The sequence below is a fragment of the Tachysurus fulvidraco genome, chromosome 1, assembly GCF_022655615.1.
Source record: "Tachysurus fulvidraco isolate hzauxx_2018 chromosome 1, HZAU_PFXX_2.0, whole genome shotgun sequence".
Taxonomy (NCBI): domain Eukaryota; kingdom Metazoa; phylum Chordata; class Actinopteri; order Siluriformes; family Bagridae; genus Tachysurus; species Tachysurus fulvidraco.
Genome location: NC_062518.1, coordinates 29674404 through 29701887, shown reverse-complemented (window position 1 = coordinate 29701887; position 27484 = coordinate 29674404). Strand labels below are relative to the sequence as shown.

At 39.9% G+C, this 27484-nt stretch overlaps 1 protein-coding gene across 2 annotated transcripts; it reads left to right on the top strand.

Moving 5' to 3' along the window:
- The first annotated feature begins 147 nt into the window (after positions 1–147).
- On the top strand, positions 148–26459 carry kirrel1a (kirre like nephrin family adhesion molecule 1a). 2 transcript variants are annotated; one of them, XM_027169415.2, is made up of 15 exons: positions 148–483; positions 13905–14054; positions 14829–14978; positions 15984–16141; positions 16474–16624; positions 16834–16939; positions 17503–17651; positions 18160–18287; positions 19185–19311; positions 19660–19760; positions 21744–21960; positions 23160–23267; positions 23432–23559; positions 24539–24652; positions 25125–26459. In XM_027169415.2, the coding sequence occupies exons 1-15, from the start codon at positions 432–434 to the stop codon at positions 25728–25730; spliced, it is 2445 nt and encodes an 814-aa protein (XP_027025216.1). In that variant the 5' UTR covers positions 148–431; the 3' UTR covers positions 25731–26459. The 2 variants fall into 2 exon arrangements, with proteins under 2 accessions (XP_027025216.1, XP_027025217.1); XM_027169416.2 differs by having other exon boundaries at positions 150–483; positions 24575–24652.
- Positions 26460–27484: the final 1025 nt, after the last annotated feature.

Below are 27484 nucleotides of genomic sequence, written 5' to 3'. Positions count from 1 at the left end.
CGTTGTCTTTAGCGCTCGCGCTGGGGACGGAGAGGGAGGGACGAAGGTATGGAGGGAGGACCGGGGTAAAAGACACGAAAAGACCGGGGAGGGGGAGGGGGGCGTTTCTGAGAGTGAGAGAGAGAGAGGGAGAGAGAGAGAGAGAGAGAGAGAGAGAGAGAGAGAGAGAGAGAGAGAGAGAGAGAGAGAGATGCGAGGAATGTGGCGATAATGAGAAAACGGAGCGCTTCTTGAACGCAACGCAGGAGCAGCCAGGGGAAAAAAACGGAACAGAATAGTTTGCGTGGAGAAATCTAAAGAAAGACCGACGCCCCAGCAAACGCGCATGGAAAGGATTGCTATTAGGCGCTATTGGCAGAGCCGTGCGGGGATTTTCTGACGCTCCCCATGCGGAGATTTGAGTTGCGTCTTCGTCTCGGCTCGGATGAACCATGCAGAGGCTGCTGCAGCTTGTCCTGAGTCTGGTGCTCACTTCTCACACCGGTAAGAGACCCAACGCGGATTACTCTATCAGCAGGAGCTTAGATTTAGTGTGCGGATGCTTCAAGTGGAGGAGGCACAAGTTGTCCGTCTTGTATTGTATAATATACTCTTATTTCTCTCTGTACTTTTCAGAGTCAACACATTCAATATTGAACCTGATTCTGATTCTGAACGTTTCTGACCCGGATTTCGTGCACGAGGACCGGTCGCTATTTAAATGCTGTTCGTGTCGTGTTTATTGCAAAAGACATAGGATGACCTTTAGTGTGTAAATGTGTGAACAGTGTGAAATAAATGTGCTGAGACGCAGGGACTGGTGCTGGGAGATGGAGTAGATTTTCCCTCAAATGATGCTTTCATCACACGCATACTAATTGAATGAGGTTTATTGTGTGTGTGTGTGTGTGTGTGTGTGTGTGTGTGTGTGTGTGTGTGTGTGTGTGTGAGAGAGAGAGAGAGAGAGAGTCACGTGCGTGATGTCATTGCCCTGCAGTTAAATTAGCCCACCTTTGTTAAGGCTACCTGCCACGCTGAGGGGCAAATGAACACGTGGGTTTGTCCCAAATTATAACTTTTATACCCAACGGCTGAATAGTGTTATTTATATTTTCCCCAGAAAATCACAATTCTCGAATGTATAACCTGTTCAAGCACAGCAGTGGAGCCGCATACTACTGTACTACACAGTATGCTGAAATAGTAGCATAACATGACACACCTACGGACGTGTACTATTGTGTCCTACTATTTAGTTAATATTTAGTATATTTAGTATAGTGTGGAGTGTCAGTGTCTCTCCTTGCGTTCTGTCCATGGGCAGAATCCCGAGCAACTCTCTACGTCCTACAGAACAACATACATAACTGTGTGAACAGGACGGTTTTTATATTCTACACACTGGGCTGTTTATCCAGAGTGGTTTGGGATACAGTGGTTTGGGATACAGAGAGAGAGAGAGAGAGAGAGAGAGAGAGAGAGAGAGAGAGAGAGAGAGAGAGAGAGAGAGAGAGAAGGAGAGAGCCACAGAGATAGACACAGAGAGAGAGAGAGGGAGAGAGAAGGAGAGAGCCACAGAGATAGACACAGAGAGAGAGAGGGAGAGAGAGAGAGAGGAGAGAGACACACACAGAGTCAGAGAGAGAGACACACAGAGAGAAAAAGACAGATATGTAGAGAGACAGAGAGACAGACAGACAGACAGATAGATAGATAGATAGATAGATAGATAGATAGATAGATAGATAGATAGATAGATAGATAGATAGATAGATAGCAGGACAAGAGGACACTCCATCATAGGTGAGGGGCGTGTTTTACTTAGTCCCTGTAAGGTATTGCAGATGATGTAATCCGTTCTTCTAAGTAAAACCAGGTCAAATCCTCTTAAAAGCTCAGAATCAGGCTCACCACAAAGCAATCAATAAAGCTTTACCAACTATTCATTCAGAAACAATTTCCCCTGTATTATTTCCAGTAAAAGAGATGCTCAAGACGACACGTTCCCCGTTTTTAAGGATGTAATTTTACAAGCATAATAAGAATGTGCTAAGCTTTTATTACTTTTTTGTATACTTATGGGTATAATATTCTATTTTGTCATAGCACACAACATTAATTGATTCATCATCATCTTCATCATTCAGTAAGACCTTTCTTTAGTCAAGCTTGTGGTGTATCCGAAGGCAGGAGTACACCCTGTATGGGAAGTTATCTTATGACAATATGCACACACACACACACACACACACACACACACACACACACACACACACATTTCTACATAAACAATGAGCAGTTTTGCATCTCCAGTCTACTTTCTGGCTTGTTTTTGGGTAGTAGGAGGAAAACCGTGAACTCAATGGAAACCCATATAGATAGTAAATCAGGATTCTGATGCAGTATTTTAAACCAATATTAATGTCCCAATGAAGCAGTTACAAATTTTCTCCATTATTTGAACTAAAATTCTTGAACCTTATGAAACAATCCTTTCTGAAACCTTGAGTTTAAACTTTTCCCGGAATCCTACATTTGTATTATTACTATAATTATTCATAATTACACTTGACAGTTATGACTAATTCCTGTTTCTACTTGGAAACATGCAAAATCAGTTCCCATGGTTCCAAAAATAAATCGGCACTTAAAAGCTGTTATAAAATTGTCATTTTTATGTTTGTCTTGGTGTAATTGTGTGATCATTTTCATTTCAATTTCTGGAATCTTTATTCCTACCATGTTGAATATGGCAGGAGCCAGTTCAGCTTGCTTAGAGTTCACCTCTAGGACACAAAAAACAGGGAATCATATATTGGTTTATGGAATTCATTGGGCATAATCATCTCCAGCTACTAGTGAAAATAAGACACACTCCTTACCTTATAGTCCCTTGGAACTATTTATTGATTACAGAGTCATCCGTCCTTCGCACCTTTCCAAAGTTTAAACCTTGGCCATGTCCTTGCCCTTCATGATTGTTGGATCAATTCTAAACTTGTCCATCTCACAGATTTTGATGATAAATACGGAAGTATTGAATGACTAACTCGTTTTATTTTGTCCTTCATGTTTTTGGTTGAACATTTCCAGTGACAATTAGCAAATGGTGTTGTGTTTATCACCTTAAAGTTAGGAGATTTAGTAAGATTTTTTTGCAGTAAATTCTCATTGATGTGCTGGTGCTAGCAGTGAGTAGGTGTGACTGTGCACACGTGTTTGTCTGCATAGAAAGGTACCGCTCTAAGAAAAGGGGGCCCTGGAGACAGGTGGACTGAGTCGAGGGGTCGATTTTACAAAGATGAGGGTTTTTTTCTGGGGGTAGCGGGGGATGGGTATGAAAAGAGAGAATGTGGGAGCATGTGAGGGAGAGAAGGGGAGTGGTTTAGGCCATAGGAGGAGAAAGGCATTATTACTCATGCCTGACTGCTCTCACATGGGGGATGGTTTTGCCCCCTTTCTCTGTGTTTCTCTGTCTGTCTTTTGCAATGAATGTCAGGGGGAGAAAAGTTCAAAGGCTATAAGCTTGAGTGAGAATCTTTGAACCCCTTCCCCCTTTTTTTCAGACATGTTCTTTTTCTGCCATGGAAATCGGTTTGAACTTTGTGGACATGCCAAGCCCACTTCATACAAACCGCTGTTCCGTCATTCAGTCCGTCATCATCCTTTGTCTATCTTTTTCTTTCTCTTTTTATCACTTTCTCTGTTCCCTCTTATTCTGCTTTTTTTCTCCCCCAGAAAGAGTTAGGAAAGAGAAATCTTATTCTGGCATCCCTTCTGCTTTTCATTCTTGCTCTCTTCCTCACTTGCTCAGTCCGCTCATTTTTCCCTTCTCCCTCTTTCCATCCCCCAGTTAGTTTTCCCCCTTGCTTGTCTCTAATAAGTTCCAGATGTGTTTCTTGCATTCCTTTAGTCAGAGCTGAGGGGGAGGGGTCACCGAAGAGGAGACGGGAGAAAAGAGAAGCATGGAGGGCGAGGGGGAAAGAGAGAGCGGGAGAGAGATGCATTAAACGAGAGCAGCACTTAATGAAGAGACACTGTTCTGCTGACACTTTGCTGAGAGTCTCCTCAGACATGTGTACACATACGTACACGTTTCTCTGTTCGTGTATGTATATCTGTTATACTGTCGTGATTTTTAAAAAACTCCTCTCCCACTGGTAGCCCCCCCTGCCCCCGCCGCACTGGAATGTGGCTGATGATGGTGATGTCATTTCTCATTCTCTGAACTTTTCGTGTCGGGGAGGGTCGCTAGACCAAACTGTCCAATCAGCTAGCCTGCAGGGGCAGAAAAACTTGCGCAGTCCTGGAGCCAGCTATCCAGCCAACAATAAAGGCATTGTAACTGCAGATCCAATGAGGTTTCCGCGAGCCAAAATATCAGGCAGTTAGATGGCTGACCAATCAACCGCTAATGGAACATTGCACATTTTTACTCAGTTTGTACTGAGTTTAAAATCTCACTCAATAATGGTAGAGATGCCTGGAGACATTAAGTTGTCTGGCACTACGAGACATTAATGACTTTCAGCTTGTTACTCATAGGAAAGCTTCTTAGTCACTACAGTTTTGATGTGGAGGTGAACACAAATGTGTTTAGGGGATTTCTTTCTTAAGAAGGGCTGATTGTTTAGTGTTTGCAACAGTTTTGCACACACTGACATAGGCAGTCTTGGCCTCTTGATATTTATTGGAGCGCGTGCTGTTTAGCGCTCTGAGCGGATGTCTGTAAGTTATTATCTAATACTTTATGTCTCGGTCCATTTGGTGTGGACGTTTAGTTTTCCCGTGCTGACCCTTGTAGTTGCCATGGCCACGCTGTGTGTTTATTGTGTCAAGGTTTCTGCAGTGGCCATGGCAACAACAGCCTCTGCAGTGGTTCACGTGAATAGGCGACATTAAAATCGTGGAGGAGAGAGAGGGAGAATCGGAGAGGAACGCTGTAACAGCGAAGATCAGAAAAATGGGGAACGGGGAAATTGACAAGAAATAATTTTCGTTCCCTCCTGTTTCAAATAGATCTGTTTCTATAGCAACGGCTGGGCTGCATGGATAGAAGGACAAAGAAAGAGAAGCAAGGGATGAAGAAAAGGCAGGATCGAGAAAGAACGGGGACAAAGAAGAGAGAGTGTGTATGTGTTGGAAATACAGGGAGGAAAGAGGGAATGCGAATGTGAGGTAGAAATAAATTGGTGAAAGGACATTGAGGAATTGAGGTCTATTTTCCCTTTTTTTTCATTTTCTCTGGGATGGGAGGGTGTAAATAGGGATGGAAAGAGTGAGAGAGAAAGTCATAGAGGAAGGCGATGGTCAAAGCTACAGACAAAAGGAGACAACTGGAGGGAAATTGTTGCAGAGAGCGTAAGGAAAATATCCATTTAATTTTAGTGACCAGTTAGAGTGGCAAGTTATAGTGTCCCTTTCTCACGGTCAAAGATTATAATCTCTCCAAGGTTGGACTTTTATTGCATGAAAATACAGCAATCCAGGTGACTTGTTGCGGACATACAAAAGAGCGGACAGAGGTGACCTATGATGTCAGGCTACTGGAAACGGAGAACTGAAAAATAAAAAATGAAAGCTGAAAAAAAAAAATTCCTTAAAAAGAATGCATTAAAAAACAAACAAAAAAAAAAAAAAAACAGTGTGGTACTTCTCCCCACATGCACCCTCTTCTACATGGGCAAAGAAAAACTTTTTCATACTTTTTCACCTACGTCAGCTGTTGCTATGGTGATGAAACACTGCGAACGGTGCGAAAACTCACTGTTGGCTGGCAGGAGCGGGGGATAGACAATGAACTGAGGGATAATTATGAACTGATCATCAAAATGGTTATACAGTGTTAATAATGCTTAGTGATTAAGGTATCAGATAGAGACAAAGAATGACAGACTTTAAACGTTTGCACATCCACAGCTTACAGTATGTGGGCTGGAACATAAAGTAGTGAGTTTGTCCTCACTGTAACGTGTAGCGTCTTGACCCGAGCAGGTGATGTATTGCTTGACCAGACAGTCCTTTGTTGTCTGAGAGTGGCTAGTGTAAGTCACACAGCTGTCTAATCTTGAACATTGGCCAGAAAGGGCAGTTGAGGAATTAGCACACTCCTTCATTAGTCAGCGTAACAACAGAGCTGCAGCAGTCATTTGCATTCATTTATTTTAGTGCCTGGATTCTCATCCAGCCATGGTCCATTTGATTAGACGCTCACATTGTCATCTATCGTTAAGACCACAGACGGCTTGTGTGTTGTACGTAATGTGAACGTGAAGAAGTCATTTCAGCAAAACTGTTTATTCACATCACAGGCATGCAAGTGTTTTTCCTCGTCACGACCCCGGACGAAATCACCGTTTTCTCTGAATAATTTTATTTAAAAACCATTAAAACAAAGAACTGTGCCCTTTTCTGATGATAAGCGGCTCCAGAGTCAATTTTATCTCCTCCCTTGGTAGGGGCTATTTTTGGATGACATCATCGCTTTTGCTCTTTGTGCCATTCCGATGCATATTCATAAAGCAGCACATTAGTGGAAGAAGGTCTGAAGAACCGTACTCAAGTAAAAGCGCTTTCACAAAGAATCGAATAAAGCCAAAGCCAAACGAGAAACACTACAAATGAGATAAATTCATTGGAACGTTTCCAAAATTACAGCTCTAAAAACCCTTTATTATATATTCACAATATACAGTATATAATCTGATGCCTGCTGTGTTAATGTGTCCATAGAAAAAAAGGAATTGTAGAGGTTGTGTCTGTATTTGGTTAAGAAATAGACCACTTTACTGATTAAAACCTTAAGGCCGTGACGATCAGTCTAAGATTTTTAGCTGCGTATACAGAAGCACTGTAGCTCTACAAGGTTTCGTTAGGAAACTGCACAACAGCGTACCCCCGAGATTATTAGTGTACCTAAGAGAAATTATGAATGGACTTAATCTTTTATTAGCTGTTTTGCTGTGAACAGCACTATATAGTCATTACATTATTTTCAAAGGCATTGTGGTTTCACAGAATGTTTCTAGAAATGCATAAACCTTAGGACTGCACCGTAGCATGATTCTGTAGCTGTTATGAATCATTTATAGGTATTTAACTAAGACGTGTTAATATTCTTAGGAAAAGTTCTATATATATATATATATGTATGTATGTATATAATGCAATATATATTACTATACCATAGTATATGTTTAATAAATTGTGTTATGTAGCAAACTTTATTATTTAGCAAAAAGAAATAAGGAGAACGATATATGAGGAGTCTAGGGTAGGGTAGGCATATTTTCCAAGCATTTCCTGTCTGCATCACATCGATATTTTATTAGCGAGCTTTACGTCTCCTAAATGGAACTTAGTCTTAAAACCTTTCTGTTCATTGTGAATATTTCCAATAACTGAAAATTTTTTTCATGAGGCATAATCATAATTATAAAGTTTTCAATCCTGAGATGTGTAAATCTGGGAAATTTACACATGGTCCATCATTACAACACACTTCATTTTATTTCTGTCTTTAAAGTTTTGGGCATGGAAAATGTTGAGGTTATTGCGATCTGTGCCACACACCACTAGACGTACGAAAAATGCCTTGAAGTCGCTGTAATTCTCTCGAGTAATTAGAAGCTGTTAAATGTTTGATGAGTCCAATTTATGATACTGAGCATAGTTGAGGTCAGGTGAATTATTCAGTTTCAGATTGAATGTACGCAACGATTAATAGCAGCAGAGTAAAGTAGAGACGGAGTGCTGAAGCTGATTACTGACAGCCAGACGTGAACGTTTTCCACAGATTGATTTTCCAATATAGCAGTTAAAGACACAAAGGCTAAAGATGGAGCTTTGTTGGAGAACTTAAGAAACCACAAACTATTATAAACACCTGTCTCTGATGTGTAATTATAATAAACACGAGCGTGCTGTGATTTTATAGATAGTCTTGAGAAAAGAGAGGCAACACCTCTGTTGTCTGAGGTTGGAAAGTTCAGAGAAACGTTCAGTGTGGAACGTGAGACGTGCTTTATGGTAATGCGTGACTTTTCAAATTCTCCTCCCTGTGTTAGATTAAATTAGGCAGTCATATTCCTGAGGCGAACTGACACGAGGAGGGGAGAACGAGCGCGAGGAAACCCAACACCAAGGATAATGTGCATGTCCTGTCAAAATGTATTAGATCACATCATGTTAATTGTAGCAAACCATTAATTAAAAGCTAATTGCGTGAAAAGAAAATCATGGGGAAATGTAATGATCACAATACTCAACTGAACGGGAGACATGTTTCGGTCATACTCTGATATTTACCTCAATGAAAGAAAGGTGGATGAATGATATTAGTGCCTGTAATGTAGCCTAAAGTCAACATTTCAGGGCACTGAATAAATCTGGACTCTTATGCTCGTGTGGTCTTGTTAACATTGTTGAGATTTTGGTTCGAGGAGCAACACTGCTGAAACGGCACTCTGTCAAGAAAAAAAAAGCCCACTAATGTCTCGTCTTCATTTCATCCGTGTTGTGCTAAGGCCTTCTCCACATGTATGGATATTTTTTCCCCTCTGTGTTTTGGCCTTTCATTTTATTTCATTTTAAATTTCATTTCGAAGTGGAGAAATGACCATTTGGACAGTTTTTGTGTGGATAGGAAAAACATATGTTTTTGAAAAACACCACAGCGTCAAGCTTTGCATGCCTGTTGTGGTTTTGCATGTGTTGTGCATGTGCTAAGGCTCCACTTATCACGCCGGCTGACCAGATTGTTACTTTGTGCTCTGTAATTTATGATTTGATAATGTGTTTGTGATTTCATTTCACTTCGTTTTGTCTACATTAGACTGCTTCTGGATCCATTGCTTTGACTATACAGAACTGCCATTTTGGATCAGACCAAGTGCAGCAATTTGTATTTATCTAAATGTGTAAGCAGTAGTTTCAAATCATAATCATGCCATTGAAAAAATATTTGCATTTAACCTAAAAGGGAAGATGTACGTTGACACCTGACTATTATGCCTATTACTTATACCAATTAAACCTGAAAGCACAGAAGTGTATAAAATCTTTATATGTTGTAGCAGTGATTTGTCCCATAAATGTGGCCCAAACACGATTCTGCATGACAATGCCTCAGAATCCATAAAGTCACAGTTTCCTGTGGTGTCCTGCACAGAGCTCTGACCTCAAGCCCACTGAACACCTTTGGGATGAACTGAAACACAGAGTACGTGCTTGGCCTACTCATCTAACATCACTGTCTGACCTCACTAATGCCTTTGTGAGGGAATGGACCACAGCCAACATCTAGTTTAAAGCCTTCCCAGAAGAGTGAATGTTATTCTAACATCCAAAAGTGATTAAATCTGGAATGGGATGTTCAGAAAAGACATATGGATGTGATTGTCAGGTGTCCACAAACATCTGGGTCACATAGTATATGTGAATGGAGCCTTGTGAAATGTAATAATCAGCCATAAACCAACATACTCACCCATTCTGAAGAGTTTTTGGGCTGAATGTGGATGTACTGTACATGTAGATGCAAAAAGTGCGCACCAGTTTGCCCAAAGTTTACGATCTGGTTCACACCAGCAGTTCTGGTAAACTGGATTATATATAAAGACCACCCTCTGAGATCATAGATGAGAGGTTGTTTTCTCAGATTGGTCAAGTGATGTGTGTTTAGCTCTGGTGTGGTGTGTAAATGTGGTCAGAGTGGTGTTTGTGTGACCGAGGTTGGAGTGTGTTGCGACCATAGATTTTGTGTGGTCAGGGCACTGGCAGTGTGTCGCAGGCTACTGCTGGTACCCGGGGATCAGTGACTCAAGGAAATCAGGACACTCTAAATTTGTCACTGCTGCATAACCCACATAATGAAAACTGTACAAGCCTTCACTCTCTCTCTCTCTCTCTCTCTCTCTCTCTCTCTCTCTCTCTCTCTCTCTCTCTCTCTCTCTCTCTCGGCTTACATGAAGTCTACCATAGTTTTTAAAATATAATTTATGCCTCTTATCTTTTACTGTTTACCACCCTGTTACCTCTGTCTCATCAATAATTCATGCATAGATTAAAACACACCCACAAAGCCTTTCAGCAATGTTTGAAGAAAAACACAGAGCACAGAGCTAGTGCCATACACAACTCATTCATTATTGATATGCCAATTCATTACTCTTGTTCATTCATCATAGTTTTCCAAGCTTATTTAATTAACCGAAGAAACCGAATTCGCTGTTAGGGATAATGCACTGTCACGCAACTTTTCAGGAATACAGTTTCAGTACAGCAGTTAAGTGACAGCTGCATTTGGGTTATTTCCCTTGGTCCATGCACTGGGACACATTATTAACTTTGGAAGGACTAGTGATGAGGATCTACTCAATACTACATTGCATTGTAAATGACATGTGATTTACACACTTGATTTGATTTGAGTGTCTTAAACAAATGATGGGCGTTGGAATGTTTTTGTATGCGCCTCAGTCAGTCGAATCATGAGTTTAAATCCAGACAATTTGAATAGCCATCCGTGGTCAGGAGTCCTAGAGAGAGTAATCTGCCCTACTGTCTGGGTGGGTGGGATTACTTTCCCCACATCAATCAGAGCGATATTAGCAAATCATGAAAGATGGAAGTTAGCAATTTTCTCTGAGTGTAATCAGCTGCTCTGTTTTAATATGACACAGTGTCTGGCTTCACATGACTTTGAGGAAGCATCTGTTTGTCCTCATACTCCCAGTTTGGTGTCCGTCTTGTCATATAGGAGAACTAGCTTGTGGGTGGGAATTGGCAAATGACCCCAAAAAATTATGTTTTACATATCTTAAAAGAAAAAAAAATGTTGTGTTTTTGCGGTAAATTGTAGAATGGATTGTTATATTTAATGCTTCATTTACTTACCAATTCCAGAAACAGTAAAGCTGATAAAACAGTGAGGCAGAAGTAGCCGAATGGAGCTGTTAGACCGAGTGCAGAAAAAAGGTTACGTGTTATTTTGTGCCAAGTTCGAGTGAGCTTCGATGCAAATTCACAACACTAAAAGCGTGACCGAAAACACAAGAGCTAACCTTGCCCAGTTCAGCAAAAACACTGCAGAAATCACATATCCCAGGCAGAAAGAGTCATAGCTAAAAGAGTCATTACAAAGAGTAATACCTAAAGGATAAAATATTGTTTCACTCAACAAACTCATAAAACGGTACAATGGCACATCAGCGATCATTACATAAGCATATCATAAGCATTACATACAAATAAAACGGCTTAATAAGTGAGTGTAGCAAATTCCTAGTTTATTATAATGCTGTTAATTGTAAGTCTATAATTTTGCCTTGTTCATATTAATGATGAGGCAATGTCTATATGATTTAGTACTTTATGTATTGTTAATGAAACAACATTTTACATCATTTAAAAATTAGTTTTATATATGCTGCATTTTAGCCCTTTAATCATTTATATGCTAATTGTTTCACATCAATACATTTCTAATAAAAAATGTCTTCTTTTTTTAAGCTGTAGCTGTGACTGATACATTTGTTCTAGTAGTGAAATATATTTTATACAGCCATATGAACACCTTTTCTCTGAGGAGAATTAGCGTACTTATGTAAGATTAATGACAAATGGTTCCTGGTAACATCAGTACAACATGCAAAGATCGTTCCACTCTGTTATTACGCATCCTTTAATAAAAGGATATTTATTCACATGTTATTTCTTGCTTGAGGAAAATTCTGTGTATTCGTCAATCAGAAGTAATCGTACTTTTTCTATTAATGATATAATAACATATTTTCACTAAGCTCAGAGGCATGTTTGACATTCAATTCATGCTGAATTCATGTATGAGGCTGGCATGTTTACAGCTTTAAATATTCCAATGGATCAGATTTGAAAATATGTAAAATCTGATCTGATAATAATCTAGAGTTTCTGGCCATACTGAGAAGTTGCTTGTGACATTTTAATAGTGTATTTTTCCACATAACAAAAAAATTATAGCACTACAGAGAGAGAGAGAGGGAGAGAGACAAATGAGGTCAATGTGGGACAGTTGGGCATATGCCAGTTGTTAAGAAAGTGAGAGAGATGGGGACCTACAGTGGAATGCTGGAGGGATGAGGAAAAAAAATAGGAAGAGAGCGGACTAGAGGCTTGCTATTTAATGTGATAAATGGGTTGTGACAGCGTGTCTCTAAACCCCCTCCGACCAGAGAGCAAGGCACAGAAATAGAAAGCAGCATTGGGTTTAGAAAAATAATAAACGAAAAAAAAAGATTGTGGGTGATGCAGATAAAACGCATGATAAGATAGACAGCATGTCTTTATTCTTTTTAATGTCTTTCCAAGTTTTCCTCAGAAAAAAACTAAAATTTTCCAACATAGCAGATAGGGAATCCTCAAAGTGATTACTCTAAAAGGAAGAAAGGCAGAAAGAAAGCAAGGACGAAAGGATGAAGAGTCAGAATGGCACTGAGTCTGCAAGGCAGGAAAATCTGAGTCCTTTTTGCTACATTCTTGATATGGAGCCAATTAAAGATGCAGAGTTTGAAAGAAAGCTCTCATTGTGACTGGATGCTTTCGAAACTCAGGCAGAAGTTTTCTGGGAGTCTCGAATATCTTGTTGCTTGTTGTAAAGAGGGAGGAACCAAGGTGGATATCATGTTCTGTGGTTTAGTAAATGTGTATGGAATGTGGTATCGAGGGACAATTTCGTCAGTCCAGCCTTTCAGATGACTGAGCTACATTCACTCTCCAATGCTTTTAGATATGATTCAGTTATGACAGGTCAGTAATCAGGTTTGTAATTTAGTAGTAGTAGCTGTTACTTCTATGTACCCAAGTAGCATTACAGACTGAACAGAGGTATGTTAAAATGCTGCCCTTATCTGTATTTGGGTCTGTAATATCTTAAAGCGGTAGTTTGGAATTTTAAGAGCCATCTGCTGTATGCAAGGCAAATTGCACTCGCAAAACAAATACATCTGAAAAACTTTCAGTTTCCCATCAACCATTTCACTTTGTTAAAGCTATGTTAATTTCTGTTTACAGACAGGGAGCAGGGCTGGGCATCTATGGGCAGAGCTTATTTGCAGGTCACAAAAACCTTCACATAAGTCTGAAATAAATAATCACAATAATAATTATTTTTTTTCTGAATTCTGTTGTTGTTGTTCTTCTGATTATTATTATTATTATTATTATTATTATTATTATTATTATAAATCTAAAAATGCAAAAAATTACAATCAGCTTTCTCAACATTGCAGATCGCACTTCAGTGAATTCTTCTGAATTCTTCTGGCATTTGAATGTGGAACACTCATATTATATCCAAATACGTCAATTACCTCCCAGTCTGTGACCCAATTAGTTACCTCATAAACTTTTATAGTCTTGCCTCAGCTTTATTTCATACATTAGTACTGTAGTCTAGGTAAACTCCCATTATGTGATACTGATATATCTCACTATGGCACTAAGTCTCATTGACTGTCTGTATCTCTTAAGTTATATCCAGTGCAGCTTCCTTACTTAGCGCAGCACACCATGTTCTGTAAGGCAGCATTAAATGTGTTCATAAAAAAGTGGGTGTTGAATTCTTGTGCTTAAATGTCTGTGTGCCAAGAATTGTTTACTATTTGTATGTGTCTATGTGTGTATATGTAAGGAAATTAAAGTGTTTTTACCATGTGGGAATATTTGGCTGGACTGTTTTTACACTGACACTTTTATTGAAAAACCAAAAAAAGCCAAAACCTTTCATTTGGGTTATTGAGGTTAAGATTAGGGTTAGATTTAGGTGTAGCATAGCTTTAATTAATGTTTATGCCAATTTTAAATCCTCAAAAGAACAAGCAAGAAAAACAAGCATCTGTGTGAGAGAATTTTGATGTACAGTATTAACATGCCAGTCTCTGTTGCAGTGTGGACGGCCCGGTTCTCTCAGGAGCCAGCAGATCAGTCGGTGGTTCTGGGCCAAAGAGTTGTTCTGTCCTGCGTGGTCTTCAATTACTCAGGCATTGTGCAGTGGACCAAGGATGGGCTGGCTTTAGGCATTGGAGAAGACCTTAGAGGTTGGTCACATAGTCATACATTTCTTTCTCTTCCTTTGTCTGTCCTTGTTTTTTCTAATGGTTTCTCTCTCTCTCTCTCATGCTGTGGTTGCAACGTTGCTTCAGTATTTTGCATTCTGTGTGCCTCACTTGCAAATTCACACACACACACACACACACACACACACACACACACACACACACACACACACACACACACACACACACACACAGAGCAGCCACAGAGCAGCCACAGAGCAGCTATTATCTCACATGCTGGCAATAACAAAAATTGAACAAAACAGACATAATACACACATATCACAGAGGCACAAATGCTCCAAGGTACAGTAAATCAGCTAACTCAAGCAGTTTCTGGAGAATCAAGGGGAGTGAATGATGTAATCCACAGCAGAATTTCTGTCATTTCTTTTGCAGCAAAGGCTACAAATGCTTGTCAAAACACTAGCATATTTTATACTGACTGAGATACCAGGCTTTTCTGCCACCTAGTGGTGACCAGAAACATGTCATACATGTTTGTGTGTGTGTGTGTGCACATGCAGCATCTGTGTGCTGAGATAAAGTCTGTGGAAATTCAGGCCACTCAGGAGTAAGTGGACCTGGTGTCATCACCGAACACTGTGTGTTTATATGGAGCGTCCACAGAGCATAGTCATGTATTTACACCATCTCAATGTGTATAACCAAAATATGTGTTGTCTGCAAAATACAGAAAATGCTTATTTTATTTAGCAGAAATAAAGAGAATAATGGGTGTGTTGTGTGTTTCAGCTTGGCCGAGGTACCGAGTGCTGCGTCTGGTGGATGTTGGGCAGTACAATTTGGAGATCTCATCAGCTGAACTCTCAGATGACTCTCTCTATGAGTGCCAGGCTACAGAAGCTGCCCTGCGCTCCCGCAGAGCCAAACTCACCGTACTCAGTAAGTATGTGTGTGTGTGTGTGTGTGTGAAAGAGAGCGAGAGAGAGAGAGAAATTATGTTGCATTAGGTATATTGCTGAGGAAATATTACACCGGCTTTTTATCTAATAACATACAGATACAGAAGAACAAGGCCTTTTGCCATGTACTTTTAAAGCTGCTGTTTGTAATGTATAAAAGTCTTTATAGATCTATTCTAATCAGATCATTTCAAAATATTAACAACATAATACAATGCAAATCAAGAGTGTAAAGGTTTATAAAACAACTATTTTTTTTAATTGGAACTACAAAACAGTCAAGAGTGTAATTGAAATATGAAGTTTCCACATTAAAAATGTAAGTAGAATTTAAAAGACTCTTGACCAAAAATAATCAGATAATTATAAATATACATAAAAAACAGGATTTCTTATATTGTCATACTAGAGATCTTTATGGTTTCTTGGCATTGTGTCTAAAAGCAAATAATAAAAACCTGCCATTTCTTAGCAGGTTGTGTTGATTTGTGCCATGAAAATGATTGTGTAGGTTTGATTACACTAGCTATATTTCAGTTTGCCTGACTCTATGGTGACTTATCAGTACATTAAATCCCTCTCATTTATGACAGTGTACATATTTTATACATAACAGTGTATACTACTGTTCAAAAGTTTGAGATTTCTGTTTTCTGGAGAAAACAAAACATTTTTTTTCCATTTCAAAAAAATCAAATAAATCAGATAAAGTTTTAAGAAAAATCTACATTGTCACAAAGAGGCCCATTATCAGCAACCATCAGTCTTCTGTTTCAATCTCATGTTATGTTGGCTAAATAATAATAAAGGTAATAATTGTATGATGCTAAGAGATTATTAGAAAATCATTTTACAATCATGCTAGCACAGCTGAAACGTGGCCTTCTTTAGGTTAGTTAATATCTGGAGCATCAGGAGTTTGTTCACAGGTTAAAGATGGCCAGAGTGTGTGTTCTTTACATGGTTCCTCTGTGTGCTTGTGCAGTTCCCCCTGATGAGCCGGTTATTGAGGGTTCCCCAGAGATCCTTCTCATTGCAGGGGATTCTCACAACTTGAGTTGTGTGTCACGTGGAGCCAAACCCCCTGCAATTATAGAATGGCAAAAAGACGGGCTGCCTGTAGAGGGGGCAGTCAGCACAACGGTAGGACATATGCACATTTGAACCCACTTCAGACCTGCTTGTTGCTGGACATCCTCAAAGCATCAGCTGTGCATGAAGATTTTTCCTTGTTTTTTTTCAATGATTTTTTTCTTTTTCTGTCTGTCTCTCTCTCCCTCTCTCTCTCTCTCTCTCTCTCTCTCTCTCTCTCTCTCTCTCTCTCTCTCTCTCTCCCTCTCTCTCTCTCTCTCTCTCTCTCTCCCTCTCTCTCTCCCTCTCTCTCCCTCTCTCTCTCTCTCCCTCTCTCTCTCTCTCTCTCTCTCTCTCTCTCTCTCTCTCTCTCTCTCTCTCTCTCTCTCTCTGTGTGTGTGTAGGAGGTGCTACCTGATAGGAAGCGAGTCACCACTCACAGTTTCCTGCCTGTTGTCCCAGTGGACACTGACACAGGAAAGAACTTCACATGTGTGGCCACCAACCAGGCCGTACCCTTTGGAAAACGCACCACTATCACATTAAATGTGCACCGTGAGTTTCTACACCTTCAACGTTCTTACATAGCTTTTTAACATGGAGCTTTACTAAGAACAACTGCCCATTTCAAATAACGAGCCTCATATTTATCATGCATTCTTTGTGCTGTTACAATTAATGATACAGTACAGTGTTAGTATAGGAATTAAGTCACAATGCATTGTGTCTTTTTGATTTCATTATAATGTTCCTGGTGTGAGTAGATCCTCCTGTGGTGGTGTTATCCATTGAACCACGTTCGGTTCTGGAAGGAGAGAGAGTGACGTTCACCTGCCAAGCCACTGCCAACCCCCCTGTTATGGGCTACAAGTATGTGTGTTTCTATCTCTGCTCTATATTGGTGTTTTAATAACTATCAGCATACAGATATCAAAGTACAGTTATGTATATTGAGAATTTTGAAATATTGTACTGGATTCAAAGGAAAATGTCTCCATACATTTAAAAGCAATAAGAAGGCATTTGGAAAAGATCATGGCACCTGGCCTGGTGTTTGTGCTTCATCAGCTAATCGAATTTTGTATTGTTTGTATTAATTGTGCACGTTTACATAAGCTGCAGTCAGTGTATTATACAATGTCCAAACTTTGAGCTGTTCAGTTGAAACATGTCCATGTTGCGAAATAGAATATAGGGAGAGTTTAAATCTGAAATCCCAGGTTCATTATTGGCGTAGAGCTGATATCTTTATCTGAGGAGCTCATAGCAGGCAGTGCACCACACTCTGACAGAAAGGAAGGCAAATGTAGCCTGAAATAAAAGACACAAAATTCTTTGGGCAATAAAACATAAAACAGTCTATTTCACTGACTTCCATTTATTTATGTTTCCCAGTGTTTGACTACAACTTGTCACACTTTTCTTTCTGCCAGATGGGCTAAGGGCGGCGTGATCATCCAGGGTGCGAGAGAGCGTGTGTTTGTCACTAAAGCTGACCACTCTTTCTTCACCGAGCCTGTTTCTTGCCTAGTGTTCAACGCCGTGGGGAGCACCAACGTCAGCATACTGGTGGACGTCCACTGTAAGGACGAGTCTGAAAACCTATTCTAATTCATTTACAACAATATATTTACAGAACTTTCATCATGAAGTAGTTTATAATGACTGCGGTCACTCAAGGAGCTCCTGTTACAGGATAATCAGCTTTTGAATGTGTGATGGTGTTACACATCCTTTTTATTTTACTGCTATTTTATTCCTTGTGTACCACAGCAATTTGCAGACCACTACATTCCTTATTTATTCAATAAAATGTACATTTTATATTGTGGAACAATTGAAGCTCATGTTTTTCCTAAAGTTATATTGGCTATAGACAGTCATTTCCTTGCAACCTTTTATTTTATCTCTTTTTTTTTTTACGTTAATAAGAAGCAAAAGTTTTTCTGTCTTCCTATGGCAGAAAATTGAAAGAAATAAACCACTCCTATTGTATGAAACCTTTTTATATAAATGTCCATAAATGGTAAATGGCAGTGTTGTAAACTCTATAGTAGTTGCTACAGTTTTCTCTTTTTTTTTCTATAAAGTTGGTCCTATCTTGGTGGTCGAGCCAAAGCCAGTGACAGTGGACATGGATTCTGATGTCACGTTGAACTGTAAGTGGGCAGGCAATCCCCCTCTCACCCTCACATGGACAAAGAAGGGGTCCAGCATGGTAAGCAGTCAGACCCAGACTTCTACTGCCTGTCTTTCTCTGGCATCTGCCCTTTGCTTTTATTCTCACACTAAAGTAGACAAAAACAATCAAGATTTCTCCTTTTCAGTTCTTTTCACTGTAAAACTGCCTCCTTAGCAATTGAAAACATCTTATATATAAAATATATATATTTAAAGGTAAATAGTCAATAGTGTAAGAGAAATAAAAATATTGCAATAAGTATAAACAAGTGTATAATTTTATTGCCACAAATCTGATCTAAAATGAGTCAAGACGCTGTGGCTTACACAGAATTTTAGTGGTCGAAGGTAATGCCTTTTTCATTTTTGAACAAGGTTATGGACAAGAAATGTGTATATCAGCATCTAAATAATCTTTACTATGAAAGTATTTCCACTAGTAGGCTATATAAAAACTGAAACACCTATGAAAATCTAGTAATTGTCTACTTCTCATCTGAGCCATTAAGCACCACTATGAAGCCGGGAAAAAAATCAGTGCTGCACAGACATAAGCAAATCTGGTTCAAGTTTCATATTTTTGGCCTTTGGTTAAAAAAAAAAAGAGTTAAATAATCTTATATTTGATTCATGATCGTCTTTTAATATGTATAAAGCGTGTTTTTTCTCTCTCTTCCTGTCTCTCTGCCTTCAACGTATTGTATTTGTTGATTCTCGAGAGTGGGTTTATCCATCTGACATGAATTGCCGCTTCCTGGTGTGGTGCAAAATAAATGTACACACTCACTCTGTGCTGTCCACGCTCTTTATTTTTTGTCTGTTTCACACTCAGAAGTTTCATATTGCTGCGGTTGTAAAGGTTCTGCAGCAGTTGTTTTTACTGTAAGGAAATTTATTTTTACAAGATATAACCCCTTCTTCTGTCTCTTCCTAGGTGCTGAGTAACAATAACCAGCTGTATTTGAAGTCAGTGAGCCAGGCCGATGCTGGCCAATATGTGTGCAAGGCCATAGTGCCCAGGATCGGGGTAGGAGAGACAGAGGTCGCTCTCACTGTCAATGGTTAGTAACTGACCCATTAAGCATGAAAATAGAATTAAACTGGATACCAAAACCCTCTTAGCATGCATGAATAATTTGTTAGCAGACATTATAGGCTCTAAGCCTCATATAAATAATAAAGAATAAATGAATATTGAATAAGCAGTAAGAAGCAGTATAAAGCTTGTACTGTTATCTTTTCTCATCTCATTAGAGATACTGTTCTGTACTACACCCCTCTGTGAACTGCTTTTATTTTATACCAATTCACAGAGCCACAAGTTGGTGCTAAGACACTGAATTATAGTAATTAAGTCATTCATTTTGCTCTAGAAATTAAGAAAACAGATAAGGTGTGTCTCTGTGCAGGTCCTCCCATTATATCCAGCGAGCCAGTCCAGTACGCAGTCAGAGGAGAGAGAGGCGAAGTGAAGTGTTACATCGCCAGCACTCCTCCACCGGACAAGATTGTAAGTGTCTGCTGTATAAATATCTTTTCTCACGGTTCTCTAATGGAGATTGTGGAAGCTGTGTAGATTCTGAAGTGTCTAACCTTCAGATTATCAGGAATAACGCATACGAATATTGCTTTTGTCCGTAACCCATTTGGCCTGAAGGATTAGAATTACAGGAATTACACCTTCTATTCTTCTTCTTCATCATTATCATCTTCTTCTTCTTCTTCTTCTTCTTCTTCTTCCTCTTCTTATATAACATCGTGTAGTTATAACAAATAGTTTTAAAAGTTCAAAAAGTCCATATAAGAAACATTAATAATGAGCAAATGTCAGAACTCGACAAGCAAACCCAGCTTTTGCTCTCCACATAGTTGACTTAACTGTAACTCAGCACTATCCATTTAGAGCTCTCTTCAGTCTGAATGACTGTAATGTAGAATGACTGGCAGCCAAAGCCCTAATGCAGCTCCGAATAGAGATTTATGAAATATGAAACACAGCAGCAAAGCATTTGTTCCCTCATTTCTGGCCTGCGTGTACTGCTGGGTTTTGCAGTAAATGGAGCCTTATTGTGAACATGTGGAGTTATGCATTTTTTAGACATGTTCATAGTTCAGTATGAATAATACAGTGGAGCTTTAAGGAGTGTGATGCTTTCTCACCATTTTCTAAGCCTTGTTTCAGCATCGAAAAGCTCTCTAGGTAACTGATGCACATGTGTGAGAAGGACAGGTGTGTGAATGTGAAAGGCTGCTAGCAGAAATACAGAAATATTTAGAAAAGAAGCAAATTATTCTTACTTAGAATACAGTAACTATTTAAAGGTAATAACAATCACAAAGGAAAACTAGAACGCTTAAAATGCTAGAGAAAAACTGAGTATGGAACATCATAGAATAAACTTAAAATGATCTATCGTTTGCTTTCTCCATTATTACTCCCACATACACGATTCACTCTTTATTATCCTCCTAGAAATTCACATTGTTCTGTTCACTGTGATATTTCAGGTGTGCTGTTCATGCTTGAACATTTTTGTATATTCTGGATTTAGATTGTCCTATAATACTTCAACATTGTTTTAGAAATCTGACAACAACCATAGACGAGAAAGCTGCAACTTAGCTGGGATTTGTTTAAACAATACATTTCAGGTTTTGCTGAGATCATCGTGACAGTATAATCTAGACACACTCCAGTTAAAATGGCAGGTTTTTGTTACGTGAAAAATATTAAACCATTTTGCCCTCAATGTGAAAAGCAAATTAGAAATCTTTTTAGTTTAAAAAAATGACAGTAATGGTAGCATAAGTGTGAACACTGTTTTATAATTGGGACCAATCAAATTGAACCAATCAAATTCATCGTCATGTTTGAAGGTAATTATCGTACAGCTGTCATCATTGACATTATACTGATTGACATCAGATAAAAATCAGTTGTTTCTGATGGATTTTTTTTCACATCTTTTCTTACCCATACCTACGGTGCTGCATGGTGGTGGTGGCATCGAGCTTTAGGGCTGCTTTACTTCAGCCAACTTGCCCTTTCAGGATGCCAGTGACCAAAAGTATACATCTAAATCAACTCAGTAATGACTCAACCAGAAGTAGATACATGTTTTTGAATGAGCTAAACAAATCAGGCAGTGCACAGGATATGTCATAAGCTTGATGGAGCTAGAACGTTTTTGAAAGAGTGAGAAAATATTTCAAAAGTCAAAAGTTTCTTCAAGAAATGATTATTTTATGGGTGTGAACACTTATTCAACCAGGTTATTGTTAGTGAGCTTGTGAGTATAGTTCTTACTCATTTTTTCCCTCAGAAATTTCTGACTGTATTTCACTTAATTTATATACGTTGTAATTTCTTTCTCTTTGTCATTGAGAAAATCTGCCACGTGAACAGGGCTGTGTAGACTTTTTATATCCATTGTATATGATTATTGATTTGCTATTGTAACAAATGTTCACACTGCCTTTCTGTTTGCTTCAGGTGTGGGCATGGAAGGAGAACGTGTGGGACAAAGAGAAAGGTACTCTACCAGAACGCTACACGGTGGAGCAGAGTAAGCCATCTTCTGATGGAGGTGCAGTGCTGTCTACACTCACAATCAACAATGTCATGGAGTCCGACTTCCAGTCCACCTACAACTGCACGGCCTGGAACGCATTCGGCCCGGGAACCATGATCATCGCTCTGGAAGAGACTGGTGAGTTCATCTTTATCTTTTTTTATCGTTTTATCTTTTTTATTCTGTTTTATTGTATTTTTATGCTGCAGACAGTCTTAAAAGAATTTCACTACATGCCGTACTGTGAACGCTTATGTATTTGAAAATTCTTTATGTATTTAACAATTAAATAATACATTCTGTAACACTGTATAGCACTGGCCGCGTGCTTAGCAGGGCATTGTTAGATTTACATTGTTAGATTGTAAGATATAGTGTGCCACCTAGTGGAACAAAGTGCAGACAGAAGCCTTTATTTTTATAACATATACATTACAGCACAGTGAAAGTCTTTCTTTACATATCCCAACTTTGGAGGTTGGGGTCAGAGAACAGGGTCAGCCATGATACAGCTCCCCTGGAGCAGAGAGGGTTATTGGACTTGCTCAAGGGCCCAACAATGGCAGTGAAGTGAGGTGGCTTGAACCCTGATCCTCCGATCAACAACCCAGAGCCTTAACCACTTGAGCCATCACTGCCCACTAGAATAGAAATGTTTAGAATTGTATAGTAAAAGTTCAGACATTTATTTATAAAAACTGATATTTCAGCCTTTAGCTGTGATGCTGGGGGCACGGTGGCTTAGTGGGTAGCACGTTCGCCTCACACTGCCAGGGTCGGGGTTAGATTCCCGCCTCCGCCTTGTGTGCGTGGAGTTTGCATGTTCTCCTCGTGCCTCGGGGGTTTCCTCCGGGTACTCCAGTTTCCTCCCCCGGTCCAAAGACATGCATGATAGGTTAATTGGCATCTCTGGAAAATTGTCCGTAGTGTGTGATTGCGTGAGTGAATGAGAGTGTGTGTGTGTGCCCTGCGATGGGTTGGCACTCTGTCCAGGGTGTATCCTGCCTTGATGCCCGATGACGCCTGAGATAGGCACAGGCTCCCCGTGACCTGAGAAGTTCGGATAAAGCGGTAGAAAATGATGCTGTTACTGTTTTAGTGGAGGCAATGCCATGATCATTTATAATAAATACTTAATTATCAATGAATTATTAATACTAAAGGCGATTTTTGATTTTGACAAATGTTGCTCTACCAACTTTAATATAGCATCATGGTTGGATATTTTGTTTAAATATTAAAATAAACCCCTCTGTGTTCAGTAGAGCAGTATGAAACACTTATTCAGTTCCTGGTTTCTTATAGCTGTTGAACTTAAACTCATTTCTCTCACACAGAAATCGTTCCAGTTGGTATCATTGCTGGCAGCACTGTACTCTGCTCCATTCTGCTAGTGCTCTGTCTGCTGGCATTATTCCTCTTCTTATATCGTCAACGTAAAGGAAGTAAGAAAACACACACAGATGTATTGGCTTAATAACATTATTATTCACTGCACAGAAAGTGTGCACTTATCCATTTCTCCTACGACAGTCGCAATGCAGATCCACAATTATGTTGATCTTCAAGATAGCTATTAAAAAAAATTGTGTATCTTTATTGTTCCCAGGTCGCCGAGGGGTCACGCTCGGTAAGCCAGACATCAAGGTGGAGACAATAAACAAAGAAACCCACAGCTTAGAGGAAGACTCAGCCAGCGTCTCCACAGCAAGCCGCATGGTCAAGGCTATGTACTCGGTGAGTCGCTTTTTTTTAAACATGCAAGCCGGTCTTTAGTATTTAAATAGAAAATTTGCGTTCGAGTATTATTTAATAGCAAGCACGAAAGCTTTTTACCTGATGCAGCCATCTTCGAGGAGGTTTGTGGCATGTTTAGGTTATGAGTGCTTTGCCCACAGCATGGTTGGTGCACTGTGGAACAGCTACAAGTGTTAAAGCTATTTAACAGACTGTCTATATTACCAGATGAAAACATATCAAGGATATCTGTCTAAAATTTAATATCATCTCTTGAACATAAATCACTGAAGCAACCCAAGTGTCCCATCATATATTAACCACTGTATCTGGATGTGCTTCAGGGTGGTGCACTGACAGGACTTTCGGAACAGACCAGAGATATCACAACCTGCAGAAATATTACATTTAACCTTATCTGCTTATCTGCTTCTCTGGCTTCTTTAGATTTCTCTGGCAGGCTTGTAATTATGCATTGTAAATGTGATTTGTGGTCACATTGCTTTTTTTTTTAATACCAGCTCAACATTCCTGCTTCTAAGCACTAACTAAGTGTACCATAAAACCTTTGGCCATCATGTTGCTTCAAAACTCAGCCAATGCACATAACTGTTATTTATGTCTTTGACAGTTAACAGGTCATCTTGAAACCTCACACACACATACACACACACATCCACACACGCACACACACACATCCACACACGCACGCATGAGCACACACACACACACACACACACACACACACACACACACACACACACACACACACACACACACACACACACACTAAACAGTCAAAACATCTTTTACTCCCTGTATTTTATCTGCAATATTACTCCAAAAACTGAATGTAATCCTCTTTTCTTTCTCAACCTCCCTCTCCTCCTGTTTTATCTACGTCCTCCTCTTTTTCTTAACCCACTTTTTTTGTTTTGCTTCTGCCCCCCTCTTGGTTGGTTTGTCGTTTATTGTTTAGTTTTTGCCCTCTGTGACCCTTTCTCCCTCCTCTCAGCCTTTTAAAGATGACATTGATATCAAACCAGACCTACGCAGTGACACCTTGGACACACGTCAGGACTATGACATCAAGGTGAGTGAGACACACACATACACACACACGCTCGCATGCACCCACACACACACACACACACACACACACACACACACACACACACACACACACACACACACACACACAAAGGCAAGCTCACGCTCTCATACACTCCTTCAGTGCAGCTTATGTTCATGTTCATCAGTGATGTTGTATGAGCACCATCATTGTTCCCAAAATAAGTAACAAGAGCAGCAAAATAAAAAAGTTGACATCGAAAGTGATTGAAACTTGAACTTGATTGAAACGTCTTTGACAGATAAATGGATTGTTATAGCAAGAAAAGAGTTCTAACTGTGAGGTAAATATACGTAAGAATGTAAAAAAAACAACCTTTTTTTCCCCATTTCAACCCTAAACCATAGGGGATGCTAACTTTTGCAATTTGCATATGTACACACAGAAATTGTGTTACTACTCGGCACACTCAATGATTATTTTTTCCTGACAGGACCCAACAAACGGCTATTACAACGTGCGAGCCTCCACCCATGATGAAGGTCGTCCTGCGTCCCGCTCCATGCACTACTCTGACTATCGGACCTCTACTGCACCAGGCCCGTCTGCAGCTGTTGGTGGTAGCTCGGGCACAGGAGCTACAGCAGGTCCTGGAACACCAAGCAGCTTGGCTCCTGGCTCACGAGCCGGCTGCTACGACCCTCGACCTCCTTCCAGACTCAGCTATGCCCAGTTCAACACCTTCAGCAGACCAAGTCAGTCTCAGCAGCCTCCGCCCAGCTCCGGGCCTCAGACAGGCGACTTTCCAGCTGAATGCAGTCTCCTAGATTCGCCACCACAGTTACCATATGAGAACTACAGCTACCCATCGCACTACCCCACGTATCGTCTCGGCTTTGCTCCTCCCAGCCTCGCTCCATTAGAAAGCGGAGCAGCGTACGAGATGTATAGCGTGGGACCAAGCGTAAGTGTCGGAGGCACTGCCGCCACCCCGGACAGCGGACTCGGGAAGTACGGTAGTTCCACGCGCTTTTCCTACACCTCGCAGCATTCTGACTATTCCCACCGACACACACAGAGGATGCAGACGCATGTGTGAAGGAGGAGCGAAAGGTCACATTGCGCTGCTCTTCTGCACTTCATCAGACACACTTGACCACAGACACAAACACACACAGGAGGAAGTTGTAAAGAAAGTGAGAATGAGCGATGGGAATCAGATCAGAAAGCACAGTAGAAAGAGTGGGAGGGAAATCGAGAGGTGAGGGAATTCTCTTTTCAGCTTTTTTTCTGCTTATTTCCTCAGCTCAAGGAGCTGTTGGCAAAAGTCACAATCAATGATAAACGTAGCATTCATGAAGGATCTAAACTCTTCGAAGCGCTGACTTGTATAGGTGTGAATATCTTGGAGTTAGCATGACCACAGAAGTTGGTCATGGAAGACTTTTGTATGAAATGTTGTTAATGGCTTCTTCAACTCGTCTCCACACCTTTACAAAGCGTCATATACGAAAGCAATATAACAGAGATTACAGCTACAGTAGACTCACAGTGGTTCAATTATGATTCCTGAAACAGCCTTGCAGACTTTTATTAGTTCCTCACATCCAGCCATGAGCAAAGCACCAAACTAAGCACAGCACTATATGACCATATATCCTTGGCTACCAAAGCATTAGGGGTGTAACGATACGCAAATCACATTCAATATGAAGCTTTTCATTCGAACAGGCTGAAACATGAAGTATGCTATTTGGCATTAAATAATGCTTATGTTATTTAGTCCGACACACTTCCTTATTAATAAAAAAAAAAGCTTCATCTTTATCTCAAATCAGCATGCTTTATCTTGTCAAGATCTCATGTGCTAACATTTTAGTGTTAACAAACAGCGACTGGAAAATTCCTACAATTTCACGTGTACAGATTTACAGTGATTTCACACTCTGAAAGCACCACGCACGTCTCTCACGTCCGATTTAGTTTTGTTATAGCTTGAAGGCAGGATTCAAAAACATGCTACAGAGATCAGCGTGACACTGAGTGTGTAACTATCCAACAGCAGAATTTAAACATTAAAAAAACACTTTCAGAGAAATACCCTTAAGCATCATGTCAGCAAATATTTGGCCACAGAGCTCATGTTAGAATTCTAATGTAATAATTAGACATTTAGTTTGTTATAGTCATTCCCTCCTCAGGCACAGCTTTTGTTTTGTTCTATGCTGCTAAGAGTCTGAATGGATCACACGAACACCGTCATTGTCACATTTGAGTTTTTGTACTTTTTTATAACAGTCATGTTTTAATCAAAGGAAAACAGAAACTTAAGACACACATTCTGACTTTGCTTCTTTTTGCTGTATTGATGACATTTTGCACCGAGACACCTTCGTAACGAAAACTATCAGATTTGAGTTCCGCGTGCCGTTACACCCCTACAAAGTGAGCGAGATAAGTTGGACCCTAGGTGATGTAAAGTCTTTACACTTACCTGCTTTACTTGTTAATTAGTGTCTAGTCGGTATTCTAGATTGCTAAGCTACCTCATGAAGTGGGCTACAAACCTTATCATTTAGAACTGTTACAGGAACAAAGACAACAATCTGTGGTCCAATTACATTTTAGTTAAGTTGTTTTAGGCAGAATGACTTCTTTCTCATCAACGAAGTTGCAACTCATGTCACTGAAGTAAAGCACTTTGGAACATAGTGGTTGATCTGAAGATAGATTAATGAGGAAGGAAAGAGACCAGTTCAGGAAGCCATCAGCCATGGCCGATGAAAGCTATTTTCTTCTTTCTTTTACCCGTTTTCTCTCTTTCACTCTCTCTCTCTCTCTCTCTCTCTCTCT